The 12,848-nt window shown below is 39.8% G+C and overlaps 1 protein-coding gene across 1 annotated transcript; it reads right to left on the reverse strand.

Annotated features, from left to right (window-relative positions):
* Positions 1-2,162: 2,162 nt before the first annotated feature.
* On the reverse strand, positions 2,163-5,939 carry LOC116079693 (DDB1- and CUL4-associated factor 12-like protein 1). The gene is made up of 2 exons (XM_031355589.1): positions 4,005-5,939; positions 2,163-3,901 (listed from the first exon to the last, which is right to left on the reverse strand). The coding sequence occupies exon 1, from the start codon at positions 5,531-5,533 to the stop codon at positions 4,028-4,030; it is 1,506 nt and encodes a 501-aa protein (XP_031211449.1). The 5' UTR covers positions 5,534-5,939; the 3' UTR covers positions 2,163-3,901; positions 4,005-4,027.
* Positions 5,940-12,848: the final 6,909 nt, after the last annotated feature.

The raw sequence follows: 12,848 nt of genomic DNA on the forward strand, positions 1-12,848 counted from the left end.
TACTAACTGTTTGCTCCCACAGATAATTGTTCGTCCCAGTCCTAGAGCACCCACCGGGAGACAACAGTGTGTGTATGTGTGTGTGATGAGTGTGTGTGTGGTATGTACATGGTGTGTGTGTGGTGTATGTGTGTGGTGTGTGTGTGTGTGGTAAGTGTGTGCATGTGTGTGGTGAGTGTGATGAGTGTGTGTGTGCTGTCAGTTTATGTTTGTGTGGTGAGTGTGTGTGTGATGAGTGTGTCCGTGCAGTGACTTTATGTGTGTGTGATGTGTGTGTGGGGTGTATGTGTATGTTTGATGAGTGTGTGTGTGTGTGTTCGTGATGTTTGACAACACATGTGTATGGTGTATGTGCATGAGTGTGTTGTGGCATGCTAATGTATGTGGAGGCCAGAGCAAGAAATTTGCTGATTTCCTCTACTGCTGTCTATCTTGGAATTAGAGCCTAGCCTTTTTGGGTAGGCTGGCCAGCATGATCATGGTCTGTCTGTTTCCGACCCCCAGCTACAGAATTACACAATCAACCATGTGCCTGGATTTTTCTGTAAATGCTAAGGTCCCAAACACAAGTCCTCATGCCTGCAGGGCAGCACTTTTATGCATACGGCCATCTCCTCAGCCCCTCAGTGGGTATGTCTGTTTCCAAAAATCTTTTCTTCCAACTTAAAGAAACAGAAATGAATTCATTTCAAAGCACAAGGCAGAGGAGCATAAACATTTAAGTCAGAAAAATGCTTGCCACATTGGAAAGAAGTGAGTGGTTATGGACATTTTGTTTTTTTCACACAGCGATGCTTGGTTACTCGTGTGTGTTTGTATTTCACTGTAGAATTTAAGTGAACTGTGGGAGAAGGGTGGGAGGCTCCTAAATCCCCATATGGCCATGAGAAACTATTGAGAGATTAGGACTCTGGGGGAATGGAGAGCCGGTTTTCTTCATGGCTGAGGCTCCTCTGTAAGTGGCCTATGCTCCAGTGGCAGTGCTTTTAAACCTTCCTAATCTTGTGACACTTTAATACGGTTCCTAATGTGGTGACCTCCAACCATAAAATTTTTTCATTGCTACTTCACAATTGTTATTTTGCTACTGTTATGAGCGGTAATGTAAATATGTGCTATGTGAGCCCCCGAACCCCCAAAGAGGTTGTAACCCACAGGTTCAGACCCATTGTTCCAGGAGATGGTCTAAGACCTTGGTACATACTGGCAGGATTAAATACACTCAGTGGGATAAAATTAGAGGATATAGGGTTTGTAAGGAAACATAGTAAGGAAGATTTCTAATTCTACAAAAAGTTGGAGGGGATTTGACCAAAACATGTTCTACATATGTATAAAATTCTCAAAGATTAACTATATATGTTAAAATCCCAACTCAATTTACACATGCACTGCAGTAGACCACTTAATATTAGAATTTAATAATTAAAAAGTTATTACACATTTCTAAGATAGGAATACAATCACAATTAGGCTACTTAGTTATTAAAACTCAGCCAAAGCCACCTGATTGTCTACTGAAAGTGATTTGCTGATAAAAGGAATGACCAAGTCAGAGAAAAATTCAGAATAAAGGTTTGCTTTTTTTGCTTTATCTGAAATCTCATCCAATATGGAAGGATTTTTTTTTTCTGAATTTCCCAATTTACATAAATTGCACCCCCCAAATACCATACTGCTCATATGAAAATAGCATCTTATAGTTTGATTAATTTTTAAAACAAATACACTTCTAAATTTAAAAAAAGTATAAACAAAAAAATCAAATTTATTTCTGAAAAGAATAAACCAATGACATGTAAATAAAGAAAACATCTAATAAAAAAGAAATCCTCAAATCCCATTTTTTCATTTTAAAGGATTAATATCCAGTTATATGAGATATAAATGCATGTTCATCTTTTTTTTATTTTTGATTGGATATTTTCATATTTACATTTCAAATGTTATCCCCTTTCCTGATTTCTTCTCAGAAACCCCCATCCCATCCCCCCTCCTCCTGCTTCTATGAGGGTGTGCCTCCACCCACCCACTCCAGCCTCTGCCCTCGCATTCCCCTACACTTCTTTTAAGTATGATATATTACCTTATTGATGAATGGATGTAGCACTATATAGCAAGACCTGCAAATGAATTAGGGAAATTTTAAAGAAAAACAGAGGTGGGGAACACAGAACAAGGTTCTTTATTATGCAACAGCAAATATGTATTACAATTTGAAGTGCAGGTTTCCACTGGCAAAAGAAACATCATCAAATAATCACTGATTGCCTTTGTTCGGCCTTAGTGTACAAATAAAGAAAGAAAAATGGCAGTTTACAATCTCTGCTCTTAAATCATTTGCAGCAGAGATAGAAACATACATGCAAGCAAGAAAATGCACAGATAAGTTGCAAAACTTTATAATTCTATGAAATAGACCTGTGTAATCTTTATAAACAAAAAATCTGACCATTGTGTATTCTTGACTCACCTTTAGATCCTTTCAACAATTTAGGTTTAGTAATGAACAACATGTAGTGAGTGTATCAACACCAATGCAAAATCCATGTTTGATGTTTAAGAAAAAGGAAGCATGACCCGTTACCAATCCAGGGTTAAGATGTTCTAGCCAGCTTTGAGCAAGGCCTGGCTCCTTTCTCATTTTCAGTCTTCTCACCTAGGGAGAAAACCAATACATCTGCACAGCATCCCATTATCTCTATTTATCTGAACTGCAAAGTCCTTTAATAATACCTATCTTTTTAATCCCCAGCTCCTCTATTTGAAAATTATACTGCGTTGTCACGATCCCATATTATCACATTTAAAGGCATAGAACCCGAGGTTTTAGTAACATATCTATTCTACTTTAAGTAAGAATCTTTCAAGTTCACAAAATAAAACATTTGGAGCTTACAAAGGGGGAGTTTCTCTCACAGTGAGCTGGATGGGCTCATACCTTTTCCTTTGCACTTTTTTTTTCTTTCAGCTTAACTCATAAGCAGATTTTGAAAGTTTAAAATATGCTCAAATATAACATTTGGTATTAAAAATAGCAACAGCAAAAATATCCAGTCTATACCTTAGAGCAGTGTATTTTCTGCCCTGTCTGCCATACATTCTACATTTATGTACTTAATATCCCTGCATCGAATGATGGCACTGAAACTCTGTGAAGTTTACTCAAATGACAGCATTCAAATATATCCACAAGTCCTGATAGTACTAAGGCAAGAAGTGAAAACAAGTACATTCTTTGATCAATATGAAGACAGAGAATAAAAAGTAAAATAAGGCTTGAAAGAAAAACACTGATTTTTGGATTAATCTTCAACACTCAAATGAGCAGAATACTTGAATACCTAAACCATCCTCGTCAGCTGAGATCTTTGATATAAACACAAGATTCTATGACAATTATTTCCACATAATAAACTTCTTAGAAAAGTGAATTTTGCATCAACAACATACAAACTATATACATACACCATGATCACAATTCATGAATGACACATTTCCAAAAGTAGGCAAACTGGAACATGGAATGTTTTTGTTTTTACACTGGAACAAGTCTACAAAACTATGATTAGTGCTCCAGAACAAATGTCCAAACTCTGTTTATTAGAAAACATTCGTAATATATCACACTTGATGAAAACTAAAAACAATAGCTTTAAAACTGCTAATAATAGTAACACAACACTTATACAATTCTAAGTTCATAACAGGATTTTCTTCCATAATAGACTACATGGATCACTCACTCAAAAACAACACAGCTAAGAATTAGTGGAAAGTATACGCATGAAAAGTCCAAAGAACAGTGGGGAGGCCCAGAAAATTCTCAAAGCCAACTTCTGAGGGTTCCATCTCTTTCTCTCTGTTGAGAAGCGCACTGGATACCCTGGGCCAGTTCCACCTGGACAAAAAGAAGAAGAAAAAAAAAGAGAAAAAGACAAGAGTTAAAACAGCATGTGCAACATGAAGTACAATGAGATTGAACTAAAAGATAAAATCCATACTTTGAGAAGGAGTCGTGTCCAGCTTAGCTCCAGAGGCCTGCGTAGTTGCCATGGAGGCCTGAGGCCAGTGGTCCCCCACCTACGAAGAGCTTCATCTCTGGCCAGTTGTAGCAGTGAGTGTAGAGCGCATTGGGGAAATCATCTACACCAGCAACATAATTCTCTAGGAGATCATCCTGGTTGATCCAGCCGCTGCCACAGGTGAGCTTGAGCTTCCTTCCAGAGGGCACAGGAAACATGTCAGGATTGGCCGCAGATCTTTCCTCCAGGAACTTCTGGGCGCGGATGTCATAGAAGAGCAGAGAACCGTGGCCTGTTCCCACAGTGACGATATGCTGGTAGACACTCAGAGAACGCACACCAGTGCCGCCCTCTCTGGAGCACAGTGGTGGGATATTCTGCTGACCTTGGCGAAGATCCAGGAATGAAACGTGAGACTGGGAACCCACAGCGTAGAGGGACAACTCATCACAGTAGGTGAGACACACGTTCTCACGGCAATAGGGCAGCCTCAGGGACAGCAGCCTGGACAGGGAGCTCCGGGCTTTCCACAGGTGGAAGTAGCCATCCAGGGACACAGCTCCCAGCTCCTGGTTTTTGTTGTTGAAGGCAAGTGCTCGCACTTTGCGGTTACCTGGATTGGTAGTGGCTTTGGGGATGGCCTCCATATCTGTAGGGCTGATGTGAGCATACACAGGAAGCCCTGCATCCTTGTGCCAAGCTATGCTGCCATTGAACATGTCAGGATCCACCTTCCAAAGCGCCACGGTGCCGTCGCGGGAGCCACTCACAGCCACAGTGTCACTCATCCATGCAATGGCAAAGATCCAGTCCCTGTGGCCTTGACAATCTCCTAGGCACACCGGATCCAGAGTGGGCAACTGGTACACTGCCAGGCTATTGGGGTTTTCACCTCCAGTGGCCAAGAGGGTCTTGGAGGGATTCAGCTCCACAGCATGAATGCCACAGGAGGGCGGGCCACGAGACAGGTCAGGCACCCTGTCGCGCATCAGAGGAATGCGCATAATGTGGTCGGTCTTGACATCAACCACGAAGAGCGTGTTGCACTTGGTGCCACACACCACCTGCCTGGCATTGAGCCACTGCGACGCGAACACCTTATTGAGGGGGCCTAGGGTCAGCTGGCGCTCCCTCAGCAGCTCGGGCAGCCTGAGGACCCCGTAACTGCGTAGATCTCCCTCGAAGCCCGCGAGCCCCGGGTGGCCATCGGCGCCCAGCGCGCGGCCCTTCAGGTAGTTCACCATGGAGAGGTGAGCTATGGGCCGCCGCGGCCTCTTGGTCAGCACCAAGGACCCATCTGCGTTGCCCTCCCCAGCTGTCGCCATCGGCGCTGAGGGGCCTGGTGATGAAGAAGCCCCGGCGCCCTGATCGACCTCGGCGGCTTTCCGCTTCCTGCTACCTGTTTGCTGCGGGCCCATGGTGGGCGGCGGGCGGCTGGAGGGCCCTGCAGGCTGCGGCGTCTCCTGCTCTGCGGGAGAGGGCTGCGTCTGGGAGTCGGCCTGACGCATGATTTCACCGGGAGCTGGAGGCTAGGGAGCTAGCGAGAGAGCGATCGAGCGATCAGCGGGGAGCCTACCGAGTCCGGAGAGCCTTGGCGGCAAAGGAGGTGGTGGCGGCGTGACCCTGCGAACAACGCGAGGTCGGACGGAAAGAGCCGAGCGAGCTCGGGAGGATCGGCGCTGAGGCCGAAGGTGCGGCTAGAGAGAGAGAGAGAGAGAGAGAGAGAGAGAAAGAGAGAGGGAGAGAGTGCAGACTCTGCTGCCAGCCAGCTCAGGAGTGTGGACTTCTGGGTCTTGAGTCCGTGGAGGATAAAGACTAGGGGCGGGAGGGGGGAAGCTCTGAGGGTGGTGTTGGAAGAGAGGGCGGGACAGGATGACTATAAATGGCAGACGAGATGGGAGGTGTGCAAGGGTGAGCTTTAGGGCTTGGAGATGACGGCAAGAGTGGGGATCTCATGCCCAGCCAGAAGGGGGCGGTAGGTAGTAGTAATGCTTCCAAGGTATAAGAGGGTTACAAAAGCACAAAAGGAATTCGGAGGGACAGGGAGACATGACTCTAGGGTTAGTGGTCCAGCATGCCTCCAGGATCTAACAAGTCAAACTCAGCCATCTCCACCACAGCAGACAAATACTCTTCTTATTCCTACTAAAGTCTGAAACCCAACATAGTCAGTCTTGGGAGAAGATAGCCCCCATCTTTGTCATCGTTCTCATTCTCAGTGGAAGAAGACAAAAGTGTGTATGTTGTAACCCAGGGAGACTCTTCACTAAGATAGCCTGGCAGAAAATAAAATTGTTTGAAAATGATAGTTTTCTTTTGAACATCCATTCGGCTGCTGGTAGTGATTTATTTTCAAGGAATCTTTTTCTTTTCTTACTTTCTTTTTTATTGTCCTCAAATTAAACGTTCTGTGCTGTTGCAACAGAATCATCTAAAGAGACGATGTCAAATGACAGATCACTGGGCCTCAGATTCTGTGTGCCTATGATTATGCCCAGGACGTGCTGGTAGATCAGGAGGAAGTGAAGCTGGGTGTTTTGGAGATCTCTTTTAGCTCAGAAAATTAAGGGAATGGGCTAGAACACTGCAAGTGAGGAGCTGGGGACAAAAGCTCCCATTTTCAGTCCCAGAGGCTTATGATCTTAGACAGAGCCCTCTGGGTCCTTGAGATAGGAATGGAAACGGTAACCAGAAATTTTAATGCACAGATGGAAACATGAAGAGAATTTTCTAGAAGCAATGAAACCTTTTGTTGTCTTGTTGTTGTTGTTGTTTTGGTGTTAGTTTTTTAACCTTCAAGATATCACATACCATGGTAGACCTATACTTGGTCGCTAAGTAACACTGACTTTAATTAGACGGGATACATTGCATAGAGGCTAGTGACTGATAATGAATCTAAATATATCACAATCCTCTTCCACAGAAAGTAGTTTGTTTGAGTACTGGGTGGGGCATGAATTCTTTTTTGCTGACAGTGTACTGTCAGAACACTTTCATGGTGTTTTCTCCCTCAACACACCATCACATTTTGCTGATTTTATTTCTAGTACATTTTGCACCTTTGCTTCATATAAATTCCAAGCATAAGCTATGAGTCTTTCTTTCCCATCATCCAAGTTAATCTTTCTTATATGTGTACTCCCTAACACTGTCCAGCACTAGAGTTCTGACCCTCTTCCCTATTATCCATTTTATGGCAGAAGAAATGGTGAGATCAGTTGGTGTGTTCCACAAGAAACTATAGGTAAGTGTCTCATGGAGGAGCCTCAGAGACTCCATTTTGTTTCCTCTGGTAGGAATGGAATGAATAAGCATTTTACAAAGAATAGAACTATGTCAACAGGCACAAAGTTTGTATATGAGTAACTAACTCATGGGATTTAGTGTTTATCAAGCTCACATCACCCCACTTTGGATAGAACCCTAAATATTTTGATTCAGGTGACTTGGAACGTTCTTTCAGAAAAAAGTCCATGTATGCTATTTTCACTTGGGTGGAAGCAGGATGTTTTACATTTAGGAGATTGCACTCTACAGTGTGTCTCAGTGTGGCTCCTAAAATGGAAGCTTTCCAGGTGAATACTGTGAAAGACTTGACAAACAAACAGGAGCAGAGTGGTCTAGGTAAGAGATATTTGGAAAAGTTGAGTGCCAGGTGTAGAAGCATTATGAGAAGCTATTAGGGACTCTCAGGCATACTCAGTGACCATGGGTAATGCACTCCCAGAGCAGCAGCTAACCAGACTAAAAGGGACTATTATACATCACTCTGTGATCATCTAGTAGAACAAACTGTGAGTATACGCATAAAGCAGGAAGAAATACAGAGCACATCTGTCTTTTTCTTAAGGACATGGAAGCTCCAAATGTCTAATAAAAATCCCATAGAAAGAAGATGGAATACTTTAAATTTTAGATATTTGACTTTCTGCCAGCAGATATTTTCAGGTTGAAGTCCACACCACTTGGCTTGGAAGTTAAAAAAAAAAAAATTAAGTGTGTGAAATCTTTCCTCCTATCCCTAGTAGATGACTTCTGTTCTGTGGGGTATAGTATAGTAAAGATAATAAAAGGGTAACCTTTTAGATGTTTAATGTCATTCCACAGCTCATACTGCAGTGTTCTCATGTAGCATGTTCACTATAGAGACACAAAGTAAGTATTACAAATGTCCAAACTATTGAAATATGTAGGAATGGAAATTTTCAGTTCTCCCTTTTAAAGCAAAAACAAAAATACATTTTCATAAAAATGTTCTCCATAGCACAACTGACAAATACTAGAAATCTGTTCATGAGAGGGGAACGTTAAATGGATACTGAACCTTGTCATTAGAAGAATGTTAAGGTAGTGAATTGCTCTCTGCCCTTACCGTGTCACATATGTCCTGTGCAGAAAACAACAGAAGCCTTTGGCCCAGAAACCTTCATGAGCGCCAGTGATAAAAATCTCGAAGAAAACCTGCTTTTTTCTAGACAACGGGTCTGGGAAACTGTAAGGCTAACAATAGAAAACCTTTTATGGCAATATATATCCTACTCCAACCAGACACCAAGACGCTCTATCTTATCTCCTTCTCCACACACTATTAGAGTGGCGCCAAGTGGGTTGCTGATAACCCATTGTCTCAGAGGCAGGAACTGGAGTTATAGTCTCTTCAGCAGGGCTAATGTCAGTTTGGTCCAATGTTGAGCTAAGCCTACACCTATAACTGAATCAAGAGAAGTATTTAATAATCTCTCTTGAGAAAGTGTTTATTACCCAAATATGTTGCTGTCCTCTTTAATTGTCTTAGGAAGACTCAGTGAGAAGCTGAACTTCCATTTGGCCTTGTATCAGTGATACTTAACAAATCACTGACAGAGTGAGCGATCAGAATATTACTCTCACCCATCCCTGGTGTCAGCAGAGAGCTGGACTTCTATATCCAGTCAACGCCAAAAAGAGTGAATGAAGAAATGGGTAACAGGGCTACTCTTTACCATCAGGAAACAGTGATGTTCCCATAAGTAGAAATTTGGGAAACTGAATGAGTGAAAGTAATATGGTTCTTTAACATTAATTACATTCTTAAAAATTTAATATACTATTTATAAGTAGGCAATGTTTTCAAGTACACATAGAACATTCATAAAAATAAGCCATGTGCTAGATTGGAAAAAACTTAAACTCTCTAATTAAGATTAAGTACATATTGCTTTATAAAACTAATGGAATTAGATAAGAATATACTAATAAATTTTAAAGGAAGGATTTCCAATACTAAAGAGCAAACTAAATGTTTCATGGGTGACAAAAATCTCAAATCATTGAGAACAATGCATAGAAAGGATAAAGAGGAAAAGAGAACCTCTCAGTACTCATAATGCTTTCTCACTCCACTAATGAAAGATCATGAATAATCTTAAATTTTCATTTTAATAAAGGCAATGTTAGTACAAAGCAAGCAAGGGGGAATAATAAAGATTGAAGCAGAAATGAAATAAGATGAAGATTACAAGGCAAGGGAATGATAAAAAGAAAAAGCATTCTTTAAAATTCCTAAATATACTGATCCACTCTTAAGCCTGATTGAAAGGAAGAGGATGTAGTAGAAAGCATAACTATAGCCTGATAAAAGATTACTGTAAGCAATCTTAGACACATGAAAGAAACAAACGAAGTAAATGGACCGCTTCCCCCAAAGGTGATAATAAAAGAACTTTTCTGCAACACTGTAGTATGTGACTTTGTTAGTTGCCATTAACCAAACTGTAAATAGAAACTCGAAAATATTGCACAGCTATTCATAAACATGAATTCATAATTTGAAGTCCCACAGAAATTATATTCTAACATAAGTATTTTCTGTAGATAACTATATCAGACCAAATAAATAATCCTTAGTACTAAATTTACACATTTTTCCTTAACAAATAAAAACAAAATAACCAAATTGCTCAAGCTGCAGAAGGAAAATACCTTAGTAGACTAAGTAGCTCAGAAAACAGGTATTTATTTTCTCACTCCTGAGGCTATTATGTGTGTCAAAATAGGCTTACTTCAGATGCTTTATCCTATGAGCTTGTAACCAAGTTGCTTTCTGAGGGTTTGCTCACACGGTTTTTATTTTTGTGAGAATGGGGGAAAATTTGAACTTTTCTTTTCTTTAAAACCATTCTAATGGACTAAGTAAGACACTAATTTTTAAAGGATTTATAACATCCTTTCACATTAATTAGTTCTTAAAACCTTATATGTACACTGGTACATAACATCTCTCTCTCTCTGTGTGTGTCTCTGTGTGTCTCTGTGTGTCTCTGTCTCTGTCTCTGTCTCTGTCTGTCTCTGTCTCTGTCTCTCTCTCTCTCTCTCTCTCTCTCTCTCTCTCTCTCTCTCTCTCTCTTTCTCTCTGTGTGTGTGTATGTATGTATGTATGTATGTGTGTGTGTGTGTGCAAGCCAGGAGATAATCCTCTGATGCTATTCCTCAGTTGATGTCCAATATTTTCGACACACAGTCTCTCACTGGCCTGGAATTTACAAAGTGGGATAGACTGCATGGACAGTCAGACCCAGGGATCTCTTTAGTTCTCTGCCCTCAGCAGGCAGCAGTGTTACAAACCTGTGCCTTCACACTGACTTTTATGTGGGTGCAGGAGACTAAAACTCAGATCCTCATGTTTGAATTTCAAGTATTTTACCAACTGAATTATTTTCCCAACTGTCTATTTTCATAACTTTCAATGATTTCATGTATAAATTTTGAGAACTCCATGTTCCTCCTCATCATGAGGGAATACATCCCAACATATTTTATAATCCTATAATCCTCAAAAAAAATTGACAAGTAAAATCTATAAACAGAAATTGTACAGCATGATCAGTTTTGATGTATTCTGGTTGTTTAAGAATGATTCATCATTCAAAAAGAATCAGTGTAAACAACTATGTCAACAGTATAAGAAATACCATATTATTTTAAATGGCACAGAAATACTATTGAACAAAATCCAACCTCTACCAATAAAAGCTCTTGGCAAAATGGGAATAGGAAGAACTTCAAAAAGAACATGCATGAAGCATTTAAGCAAACATTTAATTTAAAATTGAGAAATTAGCTACTTTGCCTCTTAAATTAAAACAAGGCAGAGATTTCTGCTTTCATTACTTTTTATTTAGTATAACTAAAATTTTTCTAATAAAGGAAGAAAGAGAAATAAGGCCTATGAATAGAAACTAAATAAGACTTATCTGCAAAAGTATATCCTAGTAAAATTAACTATAGTGAGTTCATAGAATTCATGGTTAATATACAAAGCCAACCATATTCAACATACACCAAATAATGTTTAGGAATACATTAAAAATAGAACTTTATATAGTTATAAAATAAATTAAATATTTACAAATGTATCTACACAATGTGTCTAGTGAATACCACATAACATATATGTGTTAGAAAAAAACCAACATAATAAAAATGTAAGTACTATTGAAGTTGCTCATTAGCTTTAATGCAATTTCTGGCAAATCTTACAAATATATGTTTTTTATATAGGAATAAGCTTGTTAGAAAGTTTGTATGGAAAGAAACATATACTCGACCAACTAATCTTATATAAACTTAAGGTTAAGAGACCACTGTACACTTTTTAGGTGCTTGTGCTTGAACCCAAAGGTCTCATACATCTTTAGATAATTGTTACACCACTGAGCAATGTTCCCAAGCTCAAATTACTATTGTATTCTTGAAATGGCAGCATTAAATAGATAACAAATTAGTGTTTGTGTTGATGATGAATGAAGGAAGATGTTGTGGCTACAAATGAACAATATTAGGCTGGAGAAATGACTTGGGAGTATGAGCAGTGACTGCTTTTCCAAGAAAACCAGTTTATGGCCTCACAATCACCTCTAACTTCAGCACTGATGCTCTCTTTTCGCCTTAGCAGGCACCATACATTGGGGCATGAAAAGCAAGTAAAACACCAATACATGTAAAGAAGGATTTTTTTAAAATTATAAAAGGATAATGGAGATATCATTGTTGCAATGGAAATGCTTATTATGTTTATTTTGTCAGAGCTAGTAGCCTGTAATTTTCTTGTTTGAGAAAAACTTACTGAAATGGATCTCTCTAGTATTCTAAATTTATTAACCATTAAAATTGAGGCTCATTAAGAAATGAGACGTGGGATATATGAAAATATTGAAAAATTAAAAAAAAGGATGAAAAAAATAAAATGGTACTCCTTTGTTAATAGATGTAACAAAAAGGATGTTATACTCTTGACACAGTGGTGAGGCCTTAATTCTTGACTTGTAAGAGACCATGGGATTATGAGAACATTTGACACTAGGGAGGGAAAATACCAAATAAACAGATGCCACTCTCCCTCCTTGACAGTATTCACTCTACCATAGGCAACTGCCTGTCATAAATAGAATTAGCAGAGACAGCATATTTAGCATTACCTCATAAGGAAACCTGAGAAGGCTGGTAATTGACTTCAATGCTATGGTGAAATAATAATTAGTTTAAGCAAATTTCTTTCATTTCATATTTATTTGTTTTACAGAGATAAAAAGGGACACAGAGAGAGGATGAGTATAAGTGTGTGTGTATGTGTGTTGTGTGTCTGTTTGCCTGTGTGTCTCAGTGTATCTCTGTACATGTGTGTGCAAGCACACTTATATGTATGTAGGTGTTATGGTACTTAGGTGGTGCCAGTAGACAATGTGCAGGAAGCTGCTTCACTTTCCTTTTATTACTGGATATTTTATTTATTTATTTTTCAAATGTTAGCCCCTTTCCCCATTTCCCTCTGGAAATCCCCTA

This window comes from Mastomys coucha, chromosome X (genome assembly GCF_008632895.1).
Source record: "Mastomys coucha isolate ucsf_1 chromosome X, UCSF_Mcou_1, whole genome shotgun sequence".
NCBI lineage: Eukaryota > Metazoa > Chordata > Mammalia > Rodentia > Muridae > Mastomys > Mastomys coucha.

Bases quoted from the DNA above. Each gene is read 5' to 3' on its own strand.
- LOC116079693 (XM_031355589.1), bottom strand. From the start codon at position 5,533: ATGCGTCAGGCCGACTCCCAGACGCAGCCCTCTCCCGCAGAGCAGGAG.